Source organism: Amblyraja radiata, chromosome 30 (genome assembly GCF_010909765.2).
Source record: "Amblyraja radiata isolate CabotCenter1 chromosome 30, sAmbRad1.1.pri, whole genome shotgun sequence".
Taxonomy (NCBI): Eukaryota; Metazoa; Chordata; class Chondrichthyes; order Rajiformes; family Rajidae; genus Amblyraja; species Amblyraja radiata.
Genome location: NC_045985.1, coordinates 10826664 through 10849765, shown reverse-complemented (window position 1 = coordinate 10849765; position 23102 = coordinate 10826664). Strand labels below are relative to the sequence as shown.

At 45.1% G+C, this 23102-nt stretch overlaps 1 protein-coding gene and 1 long non-coding RNA gene across 2 annotated transcripts in view; both read left to right on the top strand.

Annotated features, from left to right (window-relative positions):
• LOC116989957 overlaps positions 1 to 23102 on the top strand; it is a 551502-nt gene that overhangs the window by 38585 nt on the left and 489815 nt on the right. Inside the window, exon 4 of the mRNA XM_033047512.1 lies at positions 1355 to 1520. Coding sequence (XP_032903403.1) covers positions 1355 to 1520 — 166 coding nt within the window. The remainder of the gene's footprint in view (positions 1 to 1354; positions 1521 to 23102) is intronic.
• Positions 13 to 874, top strand: LOC116989885. The gene is made up of 3 exons (XR_004416362.1): positions 13 to 39; positions 131 to 226; positions 836 to 874. It is a non-coding gene; the product is annotated as an uncharacterized LOC116989885 (long non-coding RNA).

The window sequence follows — 23102 nt, the reverse complement described above, 5'->3', positions numbered from 1 at the left end:
CGCTTCATGCCGGTTAAAGAAGTTGTTGAAACCTACAAGGTAAAAGCAAACCGGTTTTGATCGCATTATTGTGTAATTCCATCTTTATAATCTAACACTTTTATTCTCTGATTTTCAATCACAATCCCAGGATCAGGTGAAATCTACCATCCAGTCTCTTACAAAAAAGAAACCAGGGATCCAGCAAATGGAGCAGCAACAGAAACAGAAGATTTCTGGAGTTCTGGTGAGGCTTTTAAGTTTCGAGCTCCTGATCTTGTGTAGATTTGATACCTGTGACGCGTGTAATAATAGGGCAGCGCAGTGACACAAGTAGTGCTGCTGTCTCCTAGTTCTGGTGAGCGGGTTCGATCCTGACCTCGGCTGCTGCCCGTGTGGATCACGCCTTCTCCCTGTGACCGCGTCGGATTCCTTCCACGTCCCCAATACACGCTGGTTCAATGGTCAATCGGTGACTGTTATAATCCCTGGGAAAGTGGGTGGTGGACGGATAAATAGGAATTAATGGGCACGTGAAAAGGAACAGGCAGCAGGGAATTGTATTGGGGTAGAGGATTGATGGGTTATAACATTACCTTCACGACATTTCAGAAGCTTTTAGACAAACTTTCTAAATGTGTCTGAAGAAGGGTCTCGACCCGAAACGTCGCCTATCCCTTCTCTCAATAGATGCTGCCTCGCCCGCTGAGTTCCTCCAGCATTTTTGACTATATTAGACAAACTATTGAATTGCCAAAGCAAATAAAAAATATGTCCAGGACAAATGTTACGGTCAAAGTCGTGAGGAAACACAATCAGTGACATTATATATTGATCTTCACCTTTTATTTCACAGGAACAGTCACAGGACCTTCAGTCCAAGATCACATCCCAGTATGCTGAACTGCATCAGATTCTCACTGAGAAAGAGCAGCGCACACTGGCAGATATCCGGGAGGAAGAGAAGAAGATTCTAAATACAATGGAGAGAAATCTTGGAAAGATTCAAGAGAATTTAAAATCTATTCAGGAGGAATTCTTAAAGTTGCAGCAACAGATGGATCAAAAAGACAGTGTGGAGTTTCTGAAGGTGAAGGGTTACACTACAGTTTGGTGAAGTGAAAGTCTGAAGAAGGGTTTCGGCCCGAAACGTCGCCTATTTCCTTCGCTCCATAGATGCTGCTGCACCCGCTGAGTTTCCCCAGCAATTTTGTGTACCTTCAGTCAATTGAGATTTGTGTTTTATTTCTTTCAGGGGCAAGCTGATCGCAAGTGAAGGTAGGACATTGTCTTGATGGAAACGTTGTAAATTTTTGAGGAACAACTCAAAACATTTCTAATGCTCAGTTTATAACCAGCTGTTCAATATTAGCAGGGTTTGTGATGAAGCCAAACGACTGTCGGTGGTAGATGAAGCCTTGCCGATTGAAAAGTTTCATTGCCCTGCTTCGTTCTACACGGCATTCAAAAAAATATCTGTTAACCTCAGGTCCTACCCTGCACTACAGTTTGGAAAAGTGAAAGTGCGCAGTCACAAAATGGTAGGTGACATTTCAGAAATAAATGCTGCATTTACCAGTAATTCAGAACTGAGTAAATGTTCCCTCTGTTCCAGCTGTTGTTGTTCAGAAACTAATTGGCCTCCCGCTGAATCTATGGGATCTCAGGACTGTTTGGCTGGAATGTACAGAGGTGTTTGTATTATGTGGAGTTTAGAACAATGACAGGTGATCCTATATCTGATCCCAAGGACCACGAATGGACAGAGGGCAGTGAATATCTGGGATTCTCCAACCAAGAGACTCTGAAAGGTTTTACATGTTGGACATATTTTAAACCAGAGGAAGATACATTTAAAAAAAATCGAGGAATTGTAATTGATGGGAATGGGGCTAAGAGGAGGAGTTCAGTCCTGGGCTAGATCAGCCATGACCACATTGTGTGGATTAACATTGAAATCTAGAATGTGGCGCACACATCAGATTGATCATCTATATCCGGTTCCCATCAGCAGTGGGTGGTCACCTTGGGGGAATTTGCTCTGTTTGTTTGGCCACTTTGTTTCACCATAGAATGAGATCATAGACAGGCCATTTGGCCCATCCTATCCAGTCAAGATTTCTGTTCCACTCATCATCCCTCCCATCTACTCTCCACACCCGGTAACAATAACCCAAATTCCAGGAGCCCTAATGTGTTTATCCCGCTTGCATTTAAATTTATCTCTGCTGTTGGCTTCAGTCCCTCCAGTGCAAGTGAGGTCCATGTTCTCATGACTGCATTCCTTTCGGTAATAATTGAAGACCAGTTACATTTCAGCTTTGATTATTGGTCTCCTTTTCGATTTGAGATATTATTTCATCCCCACCTATTTAAATCCACCAATAATATTAAATTCCCTTTCATCAATCCTGACATCCTCTCCAGATGAAATCCCACGACCTGCCCAGTCTTTTCATTAAGTTCCATCCTCTCAGTTATGACGTCATTCTCATGAACGTTCCTTGTGCTTTCCCCCATCGTTCTACATCTCTGCGACAATATCCGCTTTCTGTCTGCATGACAGTGGCGATAAGAGTTGGGAAATGGGAATTTTCAGAGGGTTGTAGAAAATTGGTGAAATTCCCGCTGTCGGGGTGAGGACGGTTCATCTCAATCAATTGAGATTTGTGTTTTATTTTTTTCAGGAGGAAGCTGGTCGCACGCTAAGGTAGGACATTGTCTTGATGGAAACATTGTAAGTGTTTTGTGGAACAACTCAAAACATTTCTACTGCTTAGTTTATAACCAACTGTTCAATATTTCCAGGGTTTGTGATGAAGCCAAACCACTGTCAGTGGTGGATAACGTCTTACTGATTGAAAAGTTTCATTGCCCTGTTTCGTTCAACACGACACTCAAAGAAACATCTGATGACTTCAAGCGAGGTAAAGCTTGTACCTTTTCCATTATTCTTGTTTCTGGTATCTAAGCCGTACACCTGACACCTTAGCATTCCCCAGCCTCGCACAGCCAAGTTTTACCTTCTCCCCAAAATCCATAAACACAACTGCCCTGGCAGACCCATTGTTTCTGCCTACACCTGTCCCCCTGAAATGATTTCCACGTACCCCGCCCCCCTCCTATCCCCCCCCCCCCCCCCGGTCCGATCTGTACCGACCTATGTCCGAGAGACAACCATGCCATTTGTCACTTTAATGACTTCCACATCCGAGCCCCCATCCCATCATCTTTACAATGGTCGTTCAGTCACTCTACACCTCCATCTCCATCCAGGAAGGACTTAAAGCCCTCTCCGTTTCTTCTTCGACCGCAGAACCATCCAATTTCCCTCTACTAACACTACTCCGCCCACCGGAGCTGGTTCTCACTCTTAATAACTTCTCCTTGGAATCCTCCAAGGCCCTATCCCCGAACTCTATCTCTATTACACTGATGACTGCATCGGTGCTACCTCCTGCACCCATGCAGAACTCATGGACTTCACCAATTTCCATCCTGCAATCAAATTTACTTGGACCATCTGCGACAGCTCCCTCCCCTTTCTTGATCTCACAGTCTCCATCACAGGAAATAGACTATCGATAGACGTCTATTACAAATGGGGATTCCCCTCTCCCATCATAGATGAGGCCCACACTTGTGTCTCCTCAGTATCCTGCAGCTCTGCCCTTGCTCCCCCACCCCCTAGTCACAACATAGACAGAGTCCCCCTTGTCCTTACCTTTCACCCGATCAGCCGCCGCATACAACTAATCCTCCAACATTTCCGCCACCTCCAATGGGATCCCACCACTAGCCACATCTTCCCATCGCCATCCCTTTCTACCTTCCACAGAGACCGCTCCCTCCACAACTCCTTGGTTAACTCATCCCTTCCCACCTAAACCACCCTCTCCCCATGTACGTTCCCATGTAACCGCAGAAGATGCAACACCGGTCGCTATAACTCCTCCCTTGACTGTCCAGGAACCCCAACAGTCCTTTCAGGTTAGGCAGAGGTTCACTTGCACCTCCTCCAACCTCATCTACTGTATCCATTGTTCAAGATGTGGACTCTTATACATTGATGAGACCAAACGCAGACTGGGCGATCGTTTCGCTGAACACCTTTGCTCAGTCTGCCTGAACCTACATGATCTCTTGGTTGCTGAACACTTTAATTCTCCTTCCCATTCCCACACAGACCTTTCTGTCCTAGCTCTCCTCCATTGTCAGAGTGAGGTTAAACACAAATTGGAGGAACAGCATCTCATATTTGGCTTGGGCAGCTTACAGCCCAGTGGTATGAAATGTTGATTTCTCTCACTTCAGGTAGCCCCGACATTCCCTCTCTCTCTCTATCCCTCCCCCACCCAAGTCGCAATAGTTTCTCATTTTCACCAAACAAACAACTAACAATGGCCTGTCTCCTATATCATTGTTATTTTTTACATATCTTCCATTCATTGTTCTTTAACTCTTTACATCATCGCCTATATCTCTTGTTTCCCTTATCCCTAACCAGTCTGAAGAAGGGTCTCAAATTGAAACGTTACCCATTCCTTCTCTCCAGAGATGCTGACTGTCCCGTTGAGTTCCTCCAGCTCTTTGAGTCTATCTTGAGTTTAAACCAGCATCTGCAGTTCATTCCTATACATCTTTAAGCAATACCTAGATGCAAAGATTAATTCTATTGTGGACTGAAGGGAAATTGGAGATTTGATCTACCACTAAACTCATCAGCTGGGAAGCATCATAGAGTCAGAGGTTTAGACTCTCCTGCCTTGGGCAAAATACTGTGGCTATTCACCTGATCTGTGCACATTATATAAATCTTATACACGTCTATAAAAGCGCCCGATGAAATGATTGTAAATCCTTTTGCACCCTCTCTAATTTTCTAACAACCTTATTTTATCAAATGCTGTAATTAATATCCTGACCTATGAAAGCATGAGTGACAAACACATTCTTCACCACCCTGCCTGTCCCTGTTGCATCTTCCATGACACTGTGTACCTGCAGCCCGCGATCTCTCAGTTCTATAAAGTTCCCCGTTTACTGTGTATGTCCTGCCCTGGTTTGTCTCAGCAAAGTGCATCACCTCACCTCCACATGAATAAATCCCACCTGCCGTTCCTGAGCCCACTGGCCCAGTTCACAGGGATCCCATTTACTCTCAGATAACCTTCTTCACTCTCCACAATGTCACCAATTTTAGTTCCATCTGCATGTACTGTGTACTCGAGAGTTCGGGTGTATTGGAGGAGATCTCAGTGAAACACAAAGTTCTTACAGGGTTCAGTGGACTGGATGCAGGGAGGATGTTTCCACTGTCTGGGGGGTCTGGAGAATGGGCACCCTCTCAGAATGTGGGCTGCACCATGTAGGACAGAGATAAGGAGACATTACTGCACGCAGAGACTGGGATACATTTGGAATTCCCTGCACTGGTAGCTGTGGAGACCCAGTCATTCAGTGCTCTTGGAGCTGAGAGCCATGGTTGTACATTACAGAATCAGGCCCTTTGGCCCATCACGTCCATGTCCACCTTTTCCCCAGCTGTACTAATTGATTTTTCCCACATTACATCGCTATTCTTCTGCACCTCACATATAGTGCCTCAAAGATAGTGATTATATCTCACTCCACCACCTCCTCTGTAGCATGTTCCAGATATCACCCACTCTCAGTGTAAAGAAAACTTCCAACTCAGATCCACTTTAAAATTCCTTGCTCTGAAGATAAACCTGCTGTCTCTTGATCTGATATCACTGCATGCGAATACAATTTTGATAATCTACCCGATATCCTGCTGCAGATTTTGACAACCTTCCCCGCTATCCACAATTTTTGAGTCCTCCACAGACTTACTAATCACACCTCATGCTTTCACATCCAAGCCATGAACATATCACATAAACAGCAAAGGTTGCAGCACCGATCTCTGCTGCATTCCACCAGTCACAGACCTCCAAGCAGAAAACTCATCCTTCTACCGCTACCTTCTACCCAACCACCAAGCCAATTGTGGATCCATTTCACCAGCTCGCCTTGGATCCCACCTGCCTTCACTTTCTGGACCAGCCTTACATGCGCAACATTGTCAAGTCCCTCAGTGAAGTTCATATATTGGTTCACAATGAGATCAGTGTGTTCTTGGTTGTGCACACCCATCAAATCCACCCGTGAATCCCCTTTCAGCGACCCTACAACCACAAGTCTCCACCCATTCTGTCTGACACCTGATCATTCAACCTCTGCTTCCTTCCATGGTCCAAGCCACCCCTCCCTCTCTCTCACCCTCCATTGAAAGAAACAGGGGCAGGTCATCTGGCCCCTCATGTCGTCCCTCATTCATTATGATCATGGTGGCTCCACCCCACACCTCTACCTCCTCTTTAACAACCTCAAATTACCACTCACCTCAATATCTTCTTCCTCCGATCTGTCTCCATATCTGAATAGCCGGCTACATTCCTCCATCCCCACCGCAATCTCGCAATCCTCCTCACTCTTCGCTATTTACAGCGCAAAAATTGACAATTTCAGCGGGTTTTAACGGGCCCGCTACGCTGGAAACAATGGTAAGCGCCTACCTGCAGTTCATCGCGTGTAATCCATTTGGAGTAGCGTAGCAACAGTACGGGTCATGGGTCGTGACCCGACTGCCGTGAAACCTCCCTATAGCGGCCCTGTGTCCCAAAGATCCTATAGCGGCCCTGTGTCCCAAAGATCCTATAAGATCTTTGCTGTGTCCTGGGCATCCTCCATGGCCAGAGTGAGCAACATCGGAAATTGGAGGAACAGCACCTCATATTCCGCTTGGGGAGTCTGCATCCTGGTGGTATAAACATTGAATTCTCACAATATTGTTAACCCTTGCTGTCTCCTCCCTTTCCTATCTCCTCCTCCTCCTTTTTCCTTTCTTCTCCCCGCCCCCCATCAGTCTGAAGAAGGGTTCCCGCCTGAAACGTTGCCTATTTCCTTCGCTGCATAGATGCTGCTGCACCCGCTGAGTTTCTCCAGGATTTTTGTCCACCTTCGATTTTCCAGCATCTGCAGTTCCTTCTTAAACAAGTTACATTCACTGCCCGGGACGGCAGCGAGCGCAGTGGACACTCGCGGTACTGCAGGGGTTCTGCAACTACACGTGGAGTGAAAACATTTTAAACCAGAAAGCAAAGAAAGTGCGGGAGTTAATAAAATGGCTGCGAAACGCCCGGCCGGGAGTTGGACCGAGGAGGTAGTTTGTCCCATCTGCAAAGATTTCTTCACCGATCCGGTGGCGCTGGACTGCGGGCACAACTTCTGCCGCTACTGCATCACACAGAGTTGGGACAGGGAGGGGAGAAACTCCTGCCCGGAATGTAGAGAGGAATCTGCAAACCGCACCCTCAGGGTGAATCGGGCCTTGGTTAGACTGTCTGAGAAAGCTCGAACACTGACCCTGAATCTCAAAGCGAAGAAAAGTAAACTTCAGTGCGAGAAACATCAGGAAGAACTGAAACTGTTTTGTAAAACTGACAAGAAACTGATCTGTTTGATTTGTGCGACTGGGCAGCAGCACAGGTCTCACAGCTTAATGCTGATGGAAGAAGCTATTGAATTCTACAAGGTAAAACCAAATCACTTTTGATCACATCATTGTCTAATGTTTTCTTCATTGTCTGACATTTTTATTCTCTGATCTGAAACCCAACCCCAGGGACAGGTGAAATCTTCTTTTGAATCTCTCACAGAAAAGGAATCAGAGATCCAGAAAATGGAGCAGGAACAGAAAGAGAGCATTTATGGAGTTCATGTGAGGCTCTGTACTATCGATTTAATGTTTTTGTGTGGATTTGATGCAGTGATGTGTGCAATAATTTGGGAGAGAGGGATGGGAGGAGGAGTCGGAGATGGGTGAGGAGAGGGAAATGGAGAGGGGGAGAGAGTGGTGGGGGAGGGGAGGGGGAGAGAGGTGTGGGGAAGGGGGGAGATGGGGTACCACCATGAGGTACCACCTCCAGTTTAAATTTCATTTGGAATATTTTGGAGGACCAAGAAACCAAGAACCAAGAACCTCTATAGAACTCAGTAGTTGAGAGCCAGAACTCTTGGTAGAGGTTGAGCAGCCAAGGACTTTACTCCCTGGACCACAGCAGTCTGTGGCAGGTGTATAATATGAAATGAAATGATATGTTGGATGGTCAATCTTGTACCCTTTTTATAGGGATCGAGAATGTGGGGCATTTTGGTTTTAGCTGAGAGGGAAAAGATTTAAAATGAACGTGAATGACAACTGTGGAAATACTAGGGTACATGGAACGAGCTGCCAGATGAGGTAGCATACTCGGGTACCGTAACAACATTTCAAAGATATTCAAACAAATTTGTGCAGAGCACCGTTTTAGAACTGTCTTGGCCAAATGCGGACAAGTGGAACTAGTGCATTTGGGGCGTGTTGGTCGGTATCTAACACTTTTTCATCATTGAGCTGACGGTCCCATGGGAGGAGGCTGTGGACGAGGCTTATGAAAGGAAAAAGCTTAGCTATTCAAACCTTGCAGCAGAGGCAGAGGAGAGAGGTTGGAGTGTAAGGGTGTGTCCAGTGGAGGTGGGGTGCAGGGGCTTTGTAGCCAGTTCCACCGCAAGGCTCCTGAGGGAAGTATGAGTCAGAGGGCAGGCACAAAGGAGGGCAAGAAAAGAACTTGCCAATGCCGCCGAACGGAGCAGTCACTGGCTGTGGCTGAAGAGGATAGATGCTGTCTGGGCTGCCACGTGACCATCTAGAGGCTAGCAATAAGACACACACCCAGGTCTGATCACCCTGCGATGGGCCTGCCTCGACTGAGGGTGTCTTGTGATAAAAGGCCGAAACACCCAGTGACGTTGAGGTCCACAACTGAAGATGTGTCTGATTGTTAGCAAATTCTCTTGGTGGTCATACCCAAGAATGTCAATTGTAGTGAAAATCTTAGAGATTTTAACCCCCAGTCCTACTAATCCATCTTGCTGTATGACTCTATGAGGTCTGTCATTCTAAGTGGTGCTGGTGTCTGCTACTTCTGATGACCTGGTTCTGTCCACTGAGGGTTAATGGACACATGAAATGGAATAGGCTGCAGGGAATTATACTGGGGAAATGGGAATTATTTGATTGTGCGTTACTTTCACATAATATTTCATAATTATCAAGACGAGTACTTAAATTGCCAAGGTAATGAAAGCTATGGATTAAATACATGTAAATGGGATTAGTGTAGATACGTACAGTGCCCAGCATGGACATGTTGGGCCGAATGGCATATTTCTGCACTCCAGAACTCGACATTGATTAGCCGATTGTCACATTCCATGTCATGAGGAAACACGGCAGAGTGACACATTATATATATATTTTTTATTTAATTTTATTATTTATTTCGAACAGAATAAAAGAATAAGAAGCAAATGTGAAACAGCATACAAAAAAACAAAACAAAAATATTTATAAAGTGTCATAAACAATATCTATAAATAAATGAAATCATATGTATCCGAAAAGGAGCAGGAAGAAGCCAAAGCTTATTAATTCCCACCCCTTATTCAACTGCTTATAATTATCTTATACAAATTTAGCAGCTATATGCACACCATATGTACACCAGCCACTATATGTACACCAAATTAGTTACATTTGAACACTAATCAAATATTTACAAAGCCATACAAAAAAGAAAAAAAGGAAAATCCCGCATATACTATACAGTATCTTAGTCATATATACAACCCATCACTCTATAATCACCCTTCCCAATACAATCAGTATAACAAATATCCCACACGTATCCTCATCCCAATATCCCTTTAAACAAGTGTGTCTGTACATCTTTTTAAACTGAATTATGCTTGTGCTAAGTTTTATTTCCTGTTCCAGACCATTCCACAAATTCACACCACAGATTGCTATGCACATACTTTTAAAAGTTGTTCTGTTTAAGAGTTTTTAAAAATTATGTTCCCCTCTCAAATTATACCCACCCTGTCTTTCCATAAACAGTTTTTGTATATTTCTTGCAAGTAAATTATTTCTTGCTTTGTACATGATTTGCGCAGTCTTAAATTTAACCAGATCGTTGAACTTCAGTGTATGTGACTTTAAGAATAATAAATTGGTATGTTCAAGATATCCAACGTTATTGATAATTCTTATTGCTGTTTTTTGTAATATGCATAACGGCTGTAGGTTGGTTTTGTAGGTGTTACCCCATATCTCCACACAGTAACTCAGATATGTCAATATGAGTGTTTTATACAAAGTATGTAATGATTTGTGGTCCAGAATGTGTCTTGATTTTCCCAATATTGCTATAGACTTTGCCAGTTTGCTTTGACGTGGTTTATATTGATTTGCATCTTTCATCTGACAGGAAGAGTCACACAACCTTCAGTCACTGATCACATCCCAGTTTGCTGAACTGCACCAGATTCTCACTGAGAAAGAGCAGCGGTTACTCGGAGATGTCCGAGAAGAAGAGGCGAAGTTTGTAAAAACAATGGAGAAAAATCTTCAAGAGATTCAAGAGAATTTAAATTCCATTCAGGAGGACCTATCAAAATTACAGGGACAGATAGACCACAAGGACGGTGTGATATTTCTGAAGGTGAGGGGTTACACTACAGTTTGGCGAAGTGAAAGTGCACAGTCACAAAGTGGTGGGTTAAATTTCTGAAATAAATGCTGCATTTACCAGTAATTCAGTACTGGGTCAATGTTCCATCTACTCACCACATCCGACAATAATGACCCAAATTCCAGGAAACCTCATGTATTTATCCCACTTCAACTTATATTTATCTGCAATATTGTCTTCAGGCCACCCTGTGAGTTCCGCATTCTTTTGACTGCTATTCTTGTAGAATTTATTAAAGGCCATCATACATTTCAGGTTTTTTAAATATTTAAATCTGCCGCTGATCTTAAAATGTTCCATCCCATTATCTCTGACATGTTACAATAATAGACAAATGGTGCAGGAGTAGGCCCTTTGAGCCATTCAATATGATCATGTCTGATCATCCACAATCAGTACCCCGTTCCTGCCTTCTCCCCATATCCCCTGACTCCGCTATCATTAATAGCTCTATCAAACCCTCTTGAAAGCATCCAGAGAATTAGCCTCCACTGCCTTCTGAGGTAGATCATTCCACAGATTCACAACTCTGGGTGAAAAAGTTTTTCCTTATCTCTAAATGGCCTATGCCTTATTCTTGAACTGTGGCCCCTGGTTCTGGATTCCCCGAACATCAGGAACGTGTTTCCTGCCTCTAGCGTGTCAAATTCCTTAATAATCCTATATGTTTCAATAAGATCCCCTTCCATCCTAAATTCCAGACTATACAAGCCCAGATGCTCCATTCTATCAATATATGACAGTCCCGCCATCCCGGGAATTAACCTTGTGAACCTAAGCTGCACTCCCTCAATAGCAAGAATGTCCTTCCTCAAATGTGGAGACCAAAACTGCACACAATACTCCAGGTTTGGTCTCACTTCAGTCTAGTACAACTGCAGAATGACCTCTTTGCTCCTGTACTCAACTCCTCTAGTTTTGAAGCCCAACATGCCATTAGCTTACTTCACTGCCTGCTGAATCTGTGTGCTTACTTTCAGTGACTGATGAACAAGGACCCCCAGATCTGTTTGTACTTCATCTTTCCCCAATGTTACCATTCAGACAATCTGCCTTCCTGTTCTTGTCGCCAAGGTGGATAACCTCACATTTATCCACATTAAACTGCATCTGCCATGCATCTGCCCAGTAACCCAACCTGTCCACGTCCCTCTGCATCCTCATGGCATCCTCCTCACAGTTCACACTGTCACCCAGCTTTGCGTCATCTGCAAATTTGCTCATGTTACTTTGAATCCCTTCATCTTAATCATCAATGTATATTGTAAATAGCTGCAGTCCCAGCACCGAGCTTTGCGGTACCCCATTAGTCACTGTCTGCCATTCTGAAAGGGACCCGTTAATCCCGCCTCTTTGTTTCCTGTCTGCCAACCACTTCTCTATCCATGTCAGTACCCTACCCCCAATATGATGTGCTGTAATTTTTCCCACTAATCTCCTATGTGGGACCTTATCAAATGCTTATGAAAGTCCAGGTAGACTACATCTACTGACTCTCCCTTGTCCATTTTCCTAGTTACACCCTCATAAAATTCCAGATTAGTCAAGCATGAATTCCCCTTGGAAAATCCATGCTGAATCGGACCGATCCTGTTACTGCTATCCAAATGTGCCGCTATTTCACCTGTTATAATTGACTCCAGCAACTTCCCCACCACTGATGTCAGGCTAACTTGTCTATAATTCCCTGATTTCTCTCTCCCGTCTTTCTTAAAATATGGGGTAACATTCGCGACCCGCCAATCCACAGAAACTGATCCTGAATGTATAGAACATTGGGAAATGGTCACCAATGCATCCATGATTTCTAGAGCCACTTCCTTAAGTACCCTGGGCTGCAGACCACCAGGCCCTGGTGATTTATCAGCCTTCAGTCCCATCAGTCTACCCAACACCATTTCCTGCCCAATGTGAATTTCCTTCAGTTCCTCTGTCACCCTAGGTCCTCTGGCCATTAGTATATCAGGGAGATTGTATGTGTCTTCCTTCAGGTAGAAGGTACAGGAGCCTGAAGACTGCAACAACCAGGTTCAGGAATAGCTACTTCCCCACAGCCATTAGGCTATTAAACCTGGCTCGGACAAAACTCTGATTATTAGTAACCACTTTCTGTTATTTGCACTTTATCAGTTTATTTATTCATGTGTGTATATATTTACATTATGGTGTATGGACATACTTATCTGTTTTGTAGTAAATGCCTACTGTGTTCTGTGTGCTTAAGCAAAGCAAGAATTTCATTGTCTTATACAGGGACACATGACAATAAACTCACTTGAACTTGAACTTGAAAACAGATCCAAAGTACCTGTTCAACCCGTCTGCCATTTCCTTGTTCCCTATAATAAATTCACCTGTTACAGTCTGCATTCTTGGCTAGCTTACCTTTGTACCTTATCTCTCCCCCCCCCCCCCCCTGTATTACCTTTTCAGTTATCTTTTGTTGCCCTTTAAAAGTTTCCCAATCCTCACTCAGGCTTCCCGCTCATCTTTGTTACGTTATACTTCTCTTTTATTTTTATACTGTCCTGGTCTTCCCTTGTCAGCCATGGTCGCCCCTTACTCCCCTTGGAATCTTTCTTCCTCTTTGGAATGAACTGATCCTGCACCTTCTGTATTATTCCCAGAAATACCTGCCATTGTTGTTCCACTGTCATCCCTGCTGGGGTATCTTGCCAGTCAACTTTGGCCAGCTCCTTCCTCATGGCTCCATGGTCCCCTTTGTTCAACTGTAATACTGACACTTCCGATATTCCCTTCTCACTCTCAAATTGTAGATTAAAATTTATCATATTATGGTCATTATCTCCTAATGGCTCCTTTACCTCGAGTTCCCTTATCAAATCCGGTTCATTACACAACACTAAATCCAGAATTGCCTTCTCCCTAGCAGGCTCCAGTACAAGATGCTTTAGGAATCCATGACGAAGGTACTCCACAACTCCCTTTCGTGGGGTCCAGCACCAACCTGATTTTCCCAATCTACCTGCATGTTGGGCAAGAGTGACCATAATATGGTTGAGTTCTTCATTAGGATGGATAGTGACATTGTTAATTCAGAAACAAGGGTCCTGAACTTAAAGAAAGGTGACTTTGAGGGTATGAGACGTGAATTGGCCAAGATAGACTGGCCAATGATTCTTAAAGGGTTGGCGGTGGATATGCAATGGAAGGCATTTAAACTACAACAAGTGTTCATCCCAGTTTGGCAAAAGAATAAATCAGGGAAGGTAGTGCATCCGTGGATAACAAGGGAAATCAGGGATAGTATCAAAACAAAAGAGGAAGCCTACAAATTAGCCAGAACAAGCAGCCTACCAGAGGACTGGGAGAAATTCAGAGTCCAGCAGAGGAGGACAAAAGGCTTAATTAGGAAAGGGAAAATAGATTATGAAAGAAAACTGGCAGGTAACATAAAAACTGACTGCAAAAGATTTTATAGATATGTCAAGAGGAAAAGATTAGTTAAAACAAATGCAGGTCCCTTGCAGTCAGAAAGAGGCGAATTGATCATGGGGACCAAGGACATGGCAGACCAATTGAATAATTACTTTGGTTCTGTCTTCACCAAGGAACACATAAATAATCTGCCGGAAATAGCAAGGGACCGGGGTTAAATGAGATGGAGGAACTGAGTGAAATCCAGGTTAGCCGGGAAGTGGTGTTAGGTAAATTGAATGGATTAAAGGCCGGATAAGTTGCATCCCAGAGTACTTAAGGAAATAGCCGCAGAAATAGTGGATGCATTAGTGATAATTTTTCAAAACTCTTTAGATTCTGGAGTACTTCCTGAGGACTGGAGGGAAGCTAATGTAACCCCACTTTTTAAAAAGGGAGGGAGAGAGAAAACGGGGAATTACAGACCAGTTAGTCTAACATCGGTGGTGGGGAAAATTCTGGAGTCAGTTATTAAAGATGGGATAGCAGCACATTTGGAAAGTGGTGAGTTCATTGGACAAAGTCAGCATGGATTTATGAAAGGTAAATCATGTCTGACGAATCTTATAGAATTTTTCGAGGATGTAACTAGTGGAGTGGATAAGGGAGAACCAGTGGATGTGTTATATCTGGACTTTCAGAAGGCTTTCGACAAGGTCCCACATAAGAGATTAGCATACAAACTTAAAGCACATGGTATTGGAGGTTCAGTATTGATGTGGATAGAGAACTGGCTGGCAGACAGGAAGCAAAGAGTAGGAGTAAACGGGTCCTTTTCACAATGGCAGGCAGTGACTAGTGGTGTACCGCAAGGCTCAGTGCAGGGACCCCAGCTATTTACAATATATATTAATGATCTGGATGAGGGAATTGAATGCAACATCTCCAAGTTTGCGGATGACACGAAGCTGGGGGGCAGTGTTAGCTGTGAGGAGGATGCTAGGAGGCTGCAAGGTGACTTGGATAGGTTGGGTGAGTGGGCAAAGGCATGGCAGATGCAGTATAATGTGGATAAATGTGAGGTTATCCACTTTGGTGGCAAAAACAGGAAAGTAGACTATTATCTGAATGGTGGCTGATTAGGAAAAGGGGAGATGCAACGAGACCTGGGTGTCATGGTACACCGGTCATTGAAAGTAGGAATGCAGGTGCAGCAGGCAGTGAAGAAAGCAAATGGTATGTTAGCATTCATAGCAAAAGGATTTGAGTATAAGAGCAGGGAGGTTCTACTGCAGTTGTACAGGGTTTTGGTGAGACCACACCTGGAGTATTGCGTACAGTTTTGGTCTCCTAATCTGAGGAAAGACATTCCTTAAATTAAACAGTAACAAAACAGAATTTCTCCTCATTGGCTCCAAATCAACACTTACAAAAATTAACAACCCCACTCTCACTATTGACGGCACCACTGTCTCCCCATCTCCTCAGGCCCGCAACCTTGGCGTGATCTTTGACTCAACCCTCTCCCTTGAGCCTCACATCCGCCATGTTGTCAAAACGTCATTTTATCACCTCCGCAACATTGCCAAAATCAGACCCTCTCTCACACCCCCCGCTGCTGATAGACTCATCCATGCCTTCATCTCCTCCCGACTGGACTGCTGTAACTCTCTTCTCTTTGGCATTAATTCCAGCAACATCAACCGACTCCAACTGGTCCAGAACGCAGCCGCCCGACTCATCACCCACACCAAATCCTGGCATCACATCACCCCAGTCCTCAAACAACTTCACTGGCTTCCCATTTCCCACAGGATCATCTACAAAATCCTGGTCCTCACCTACAAAGCCCTCAACCACTTGGCCCCCCCTTATCTCACTGACCTCCTCTCCCCCTACCAACCCTCACGGTCCCTCAGATCCATTTCAGCCGGTCTCCTCTCCATTCTGAAATCCAACCTCTGCACTTTTGGAGACAGAGCCTTCTCCAGGGCAGCTCCCAGGCTCTGGAACTCCCTCCCACAATTGATCCGAACTTCTGAGTCCCTCACCATCTTCCAGTCCCGCCTCAAGACCCATTTCTTCACCTCTGCATACCCTTAGTCCCATGTACCCCTCCCCTTTGCATCTCTGTCTTACTGCTCTATTTTGTTTTGTTCTTGACTCACCGTAGCATTACCTTTGCGACATTTTGCGACCAATTTTAACTGTTGATTCATCTTGCACCCTATATCCAGGCTACTATGTGGGTGACTGTAGATAAGTCCCATTAGGGTCTTTTTACCTTTACAATTCCTCAGTTCTATCCATACTGACTATACATCTCCTGATTCTATATCACTCCTTGCTGGGGACTGAATTTCATTCCTCGCCAACAGAGCTACCCCTCCCCTCTGCCCACCTGTCTGTCTTTTCGATAGGACGTATACCCTTGAATATTCAGTTCCCAGCCCTGATCCTCTTGCAGCTATGTCTCTGTAATTCCCACAACATCATACTTGTCAATTTCTAACTGAGCCTCAAGCTCATCCACTTGATTTCTTATACTTCGTGCATTCATAATAATAATAATAATAATAATATCTTTTATTGTCATTGCACATAAGCACAACTAGATTTGGTTTGCAGCTTCCATGCAATGTCATAACTTAAATAACTAATAACATTTAGATTTAGATATCCCGAGAACATGGTTTGTAAAAGAATAGAAAATAGTCAAAACAGTTCAAACAGACTAAAGTGCAGATGTGTCTGTGTGACGTGACCATCCGAGGGAGACAGTCCAGGGGGGATGGGGGGCACTCAGCAGGGCCGGTTCAGAGTCGCTATAGCTCTGGGAATGAAGCTGTTCCTGAGTCTGGAGGTTCGGGCGTAGAAGGCCTTGTAACGTCTGCCGGAGGGAAGTAGTTCGAACAGTCCATTACAAGGGTGTGAGGAGTCTTTATGGATGCTGACGGCCTTCCTGAGGCACCGTGTGTGGTAGATGCCCTCCAAGGCTGGTAGCGGTGTCCCAATAATCTTCTGCACTCTGTGGAAGACGCTCCTCTCCGCCTCCGTGCAGCTGAGATACCACACAGAGATGCCATACGTTAATATGCTCTCTGTGGTGCAACGGTAGAAGGTTGTCAGCAGCGTCCTTGTCATATATAATACTTTTAATCCATTACTCCCCGCACCTTTCACATTGATTCCCATTTCACTTGGCCTTACTCCCCTATCCCTTCCTGGGCGTTCTGCCCCGTTAATTCTGGTGTCTTATCTTTTCTTTTACTCTCTTTCCCTTGTATCTCCATTTTGTCCTCCCTTCTCCAGATAAAATCCCACGACCTGCCCGGTCTTACTCGTAAGTTGCATACTCGTAGTTATTTTCATTGACATTCCTAATGCTTTCCCCCGTGTTCGATGTCTCTACGACAATATCCACTTTCTGTCTGTGTGACAGCGACAAAGAGTTGGGAATTCTCAGAGGGTATTTTGTAGCAATCTAGTGAAATACCCGCCGTCGGCATCATGACGATCCATCTCAGTCTATTGAGATTTGTGTTTTATTTATTTCAGGAGGAAGCTGGTCGCAAGAGGAGGTAGGACATGCTTTTGACTGAAACAATGTATGTTTTTATAGTACAGCTAAAAAAAAACCATCTAATGCTCAGTTTCTAACCAGCTGTTAAATATTTGCAGGGTTATTGATGAAACCAAACCAATGTTGGTGGTAGATAGCGCGTTGCCCATTGAAAAGTATGATCGCACCCTTTTCTACAACACAGCATTGAGCGAAACGTCTGATATCATCAAACGAGGTAAAACTGATACCTTTTCCATTGATCTTTTTTAAGACATCTTTATGCAATACTTATATGTGAAGATTAATGGTATTAATGGACTGGGGGAAGTATCACAAAGACAAAGCAAAGATTGTTTGCATTTGAACAGATCCTTGTTCCTGGGAGAATATGTTTGCTGTGCTGGGTGAAATTGCGTAGACTAGGCCTGTGTACTCGAGGGTTCAGGTGTATTAGAGGAGAATTCAGTGAAACACAAAGTCCTAACACGGCTCAGTGGGCTGGATGCAGGGAGGATGTTTCCCCTGTCTGAGGGGGTCTGAAGCCAGCGGAAACCCTCTGAATGTGAGCTGCACCATTTAGGACAGAGACAAGGAGACATTACTGCATGCTGAGACTAGGCAATTTAGAATTCACTGCACACCCGGTGGCTGTGCATAATCAGTCATTCAGTGCTCTTGGAGCCAGAGAGCCATGGTTGTACATTACAGAATCAGGCCATTGGGCCCATCGCCTCCATGTCCACCCTTTTCCCCAGCCACACAAATCCCATTTGCCCACATTAGAACCATATTAGTCTGAAGAAGGGTTTCGGCCCGAAACGTTGCCTTTTTCCTTCGCTCCATAGATGCTGCTGCACCCGCTGAGTTTCTCCAGCATTATTGTGTACCTTATTCTACACCTCGTTTGCCAAATCGCAATGCCTCTTAAATATAGTGGTTACATCTGATTTCACCACCTCCAATGGCAAAATATTCCAGGTATTAACAACTCTTTGTGTGAAGGAAACTGCGTCCTCCAGTATTGATCTCCCTGCATGACAATAAGGTTTCGATGATCTAGCTTACATCCTGCTGCAGACTTTGACAGACTACCTTGCTATCCCCAACATTACCCATTCTCCACAAACTTAGTAGTCACACCTCCTACATTCACATCCAAGCCATGAAAACATAAAATGAACAGCAATGGTTGCAGCACCGATCTCTAATGCACACCACCAGTCACAGATCTCCAGGCAGAAAGATCACACCTACTTTTTACCATTTTACCAACTCGTCTTGGATCCAACCTGACTTCCTTTTATGGACCAGCCTTACATGTGAAACATTGTCAAGTCCCTCAGTGAAGTTCATATATTGCTTCACAATGAAATCAGAGTGTTCTTGGTTGTACAGACACATCAAATCTACCCTCCACTAAAGAAAGCAAGTAAAGAGTAGCAGATTGCCCCGCCTGTCCAGTCCACTCCCGTTCAGTATGATCACGGCTACTCCACCCCACATCTCTACTTCCTCTTTAATTACCACACACCTCCGTCTCCTCATCTTCCAATCTGCCTCTCCCTCGCCATCTACTGCCAAGATATTTGAAAACCCGCCTTATTTCACAATCTCCACCCGCAGTTTCTTGTTCATCCTCACTTTCCACGTTTGTTTTCCCCATCCACGCACCGTGCCCCCTCCTGTTCCCGATAATCTGCGGAATTTCCCCTCTACAGCCCGGTTAAAAGCTCATGGAAAGATGTCTGTTGTCCATCCAATGTGGTTGTGGGTGAAACCCCTGAGCAAGGTGTCAGTTGTCCGCCCGCCTGTGCCTGACTCTCCCCCACCGACCCCAGGGGACTCTCTGATTCTCTGCTTCTCCCCCCAGTCTCCGTCACCCTGGATGTGGAAACAGCGCATCAGTGGCTTGAGGTGTCTGAGGATCGGAAGAGGGTGAGACGGACCGAGACCCGGAGGAGTCTCCCTGACACCGGGAAGAGGTTTACAGCCGGGGCGTGTGTGCTGGGATCGGAGGGATTCACATCGGGGAGACATTACTGGGAGGTGGAGGTGGCGGGGAGTCGGGGCTGGAGTCTGGGAGTCGCCGCAGAGTCTGTGGAGAGGAAGGGGCCGGTCACACTGACCCCCGAGAATGGAGTCTGGAGGATATGGCGGTGGGATGAGGTGTTTGATGCATTCACCTCCCCTCCATCCCCTCTCCCCGCCCGTCCCATCCCCGGGAGGGTGGGAGTTTATCTCAGTTACGAGTCCGGGATAGTTTCATTTTACGACGTGGACACCAAGTACCATCTCCACACCTTCGCTGGGAATAAATTCACGGAGAAACTTTATCCTTTCTTCAGGCCTTGGGATGAAAAGTGGCTGAGAATCTGGTCCGGTGCTGCTCAGCATCAGGAGCAGGGCTCAGGGGCTGTAGGGCAGAAACCCGGTGGACAACAGGTCGGTGCTGAACGGCTCCCATTTAATCCCCAAATTCCGCGTCGTGAAACCCCAGTGAGCGCGGAAATAAAACCAGGGGGAATGTAAATGTGGGAAGAGTGAAATAAACAGCAACTGAAATCAGAGCTGTCTGTCGATCCGTTCATTTCAACGCGTTAACTGCATCCGTCAAAGGAACAGAAACACTTTTGTGAAAATATAAAGATTGAAACAATCGCCCTTCCCACTTGTTCAGAAGTTCATCAGACGTTTGCAGCATTTGCTCTCCGCACAACAGATTTGTGTTCTTCGGGAAGGATCTTTGGAAGAATGGGTTCAAACCGAATTCCTGGTTCCAGGTGGGAGCCTGTTGTACTCAGGCTCTGCCTGTCTCTCTGTAGAATATGTAGAACATTCCTTGTTTCAGTCGCCGCCAGACCCCTCCCTCACCTCTCTCCCAGGTACATCATGTCTGTATCGGTGTTGCTTCTTGCTCTCGTTCACCGCCTTAACGCTTTATCTCCATATAACCATATAATTACAGCACGGAAAACAGGCCATCTCGGCCCTTCAAGTCCGTGCCGAACACTTATTTTCATCTACCTGCACTCAGACCATAACCCTCCATTCCTTTCCCATCCATATACCTATCCAATTTATGTTTAAATGATAAAATCGAACCTGCCTGCACCATTTCCACTGGAAAGTCATTCCACACAGCTACCACTCTCTGAGTGAAGAAGTTCCCCCTCATGTTACCCCTAAACTTCTGTCCCTTAATTCTCAAGTCATGTCCTCTTGTTTGAATCTTCCCTACTCTCAATGGGAAAAGCTCCCTCACTGCCAGTTTCCAACCAGCTCCCACGTTCCTCTGCTCGAGCCCTTTCCCTTCACTTTCTCGCTGTCTCTATCTCTGTCAGAGAAAACAAGAGTGAACAAAGTCCATTCCAAGCCCGCGGACGCCATCGGCTACCTCGTCTAACCTCGACCCCTTTTCATGCATCAGAAATGCAATATTCCCCACAAGATCGAGTGAGTACAACAACAACACGCTTACATTTACAAAATATCCTCGCGTCTCTTTTAGGAGACCCCACAGTGCTTTACATGCGTAATGCCCCTGTCCCACTTAGGAAACCTGAACGGAAACCTCTGGAGACTTTGCGCCCCACCCAAGGTTTCCGTGCGGTTCCCGGAGGTTGCAGGTGGTTGCCGGAGGTTACAGGTAGGGAGACTGACAAAAACCTCCAGGAACCGCACGGAAACCTTGGGTGGGGTGCAAAGTCTCCAGAGGTTTCCGTTCAGGTTTCCTAAGTGGGACAGGGGCATAAGTCTCTTTGAAGAGCAGCCACGAATGGCAACTGAAATGCAGGAGTCAATTTGTAGACAGGAACACACAAAAGGAGTTTAAAAACATGCTATACAGTGCAAAGCGATTTGGGTTTATTTCAATTGCAGTATTAGAAGCACCAAGCACATTATTCAAATAAACACAATCTTTCTATTCAGTTCTTGTGAATGTGACTGGTGATGCGTATTATCCAAATTCAACATCAGGGCATTAAGTGTATGTTGTATTAATCTACAAACCTACAATATTGTAAGTGGTTAAGAAGTTTTTAAGATGGAAATGCAGAAGCTGGAAAATCGAAGGTACACAAAAATGCTGGAGAAACGCAGCGGGTGCAGCAGCATCTATGGAGCGAAGGAGATAGGCAACGTTTTGGGCCGAAACCCTTAGGCTAAAACCAAGTTTAAATGATCTATCACACCATGGGTGGGGGATATAAAATGACCCTATCTGCTGACCTATGACCTATAAATGAACAATTATCTGCTGCCTTGGGTCTACCAGACACCCTAAATGGATCCTTGGGCCAATCTAGGCTAGCCTAGATATTAAAGATACCAGTTAAAACCAGGTTTAGATGGCCAATTACAGCTTTGGAAATACAAAATCACCCATTGCCTTGGTCCTACCAGATTCCCCAAATAGTCCATTAATTGCCTAACTGGGGGGAGTTGAGGGTTTGATAGGCACAAGGCATCCACCCCCCCCCCCCCCCACCCCCTCTCTCCCCACTTCCTCCACCCCCCCCCCCCCCTCTTCCCCCCCACCTCTCTCTCGCTTTCTCTGCCTCGGGGAGGGGGTAGAGAGGGAGGGTGAGGGGGTAGAGGCAGCAGCTACCGGTCATGGAGCACAAGCCTCCCCATCGGGCACCGGGCCCAAGCTAGGCTGCCGGCGTCGTGGACCAGAGCGAGGACCGCAGCGCTCGGAGGACTGAAAAACAGCAGAGGGCTGGCAGGGCACTCACCAGCGTGACAGTCTACAACTCCGTCAGTTTCACCACCTCCAACATGACCCCACCACTGGCCCCATCTTCCCATCTCCCCACATGTCTGCCTTCCGCAAAGACCGCACCCTCCATAACTAAAAATGTTAATCTATTCTTAAGAAATTGATAGATGTTTAAACCTGGTAATTGAATTTTGTAATTAGCTACAATTAGGTAACTAACTAATTATATGCTTTAATTTCAAGTCATCTAAGTAAGATTGTTTCATATTTGTTTCAGAATGCTTCAATCTATAATAACTGAAAATTTATTTTAGTTCTCTTAATTTTTAAGAAAGTTATGGCCATTTGACTGTCCTCAATCACAGCTTTTGTGTTAAGTCAATGGAAAAGCAATAGGGAACAAGATGCTAATTTCCGAGTATGAAAATGGCCACATATTCTTACAGAAACTTACAAAATTCTTAAGGGGTTGGACAGGCTAGATGCAGGAAGATTATTCTCGATGTTGGGGAAGTCCAGAACTAGTGGACACAGTTTAAGGATAAGAGGGAAGTCTTTTAGGACCGAGATGAGAAAATCATTTTTTACGCAGAGTGGTGAATCTGTAGAATTCTCTGCCATAGAAGGTAGTTGAGGCCAGTTCATTGGCTATATTTAAGATCTGGCCCTTGTGGCTAAAGGGATCAGGGGGTATGGAGAGAAGGCAAGGATGGGATACTGAGTTGGATGATCAGCCATGATCATATCGAATGGTGGTGCAGGCTCGAAGGGCCGAATGGCCTACTCCTGCACCTATTTTCTATGTTTCTATGATTTTTTT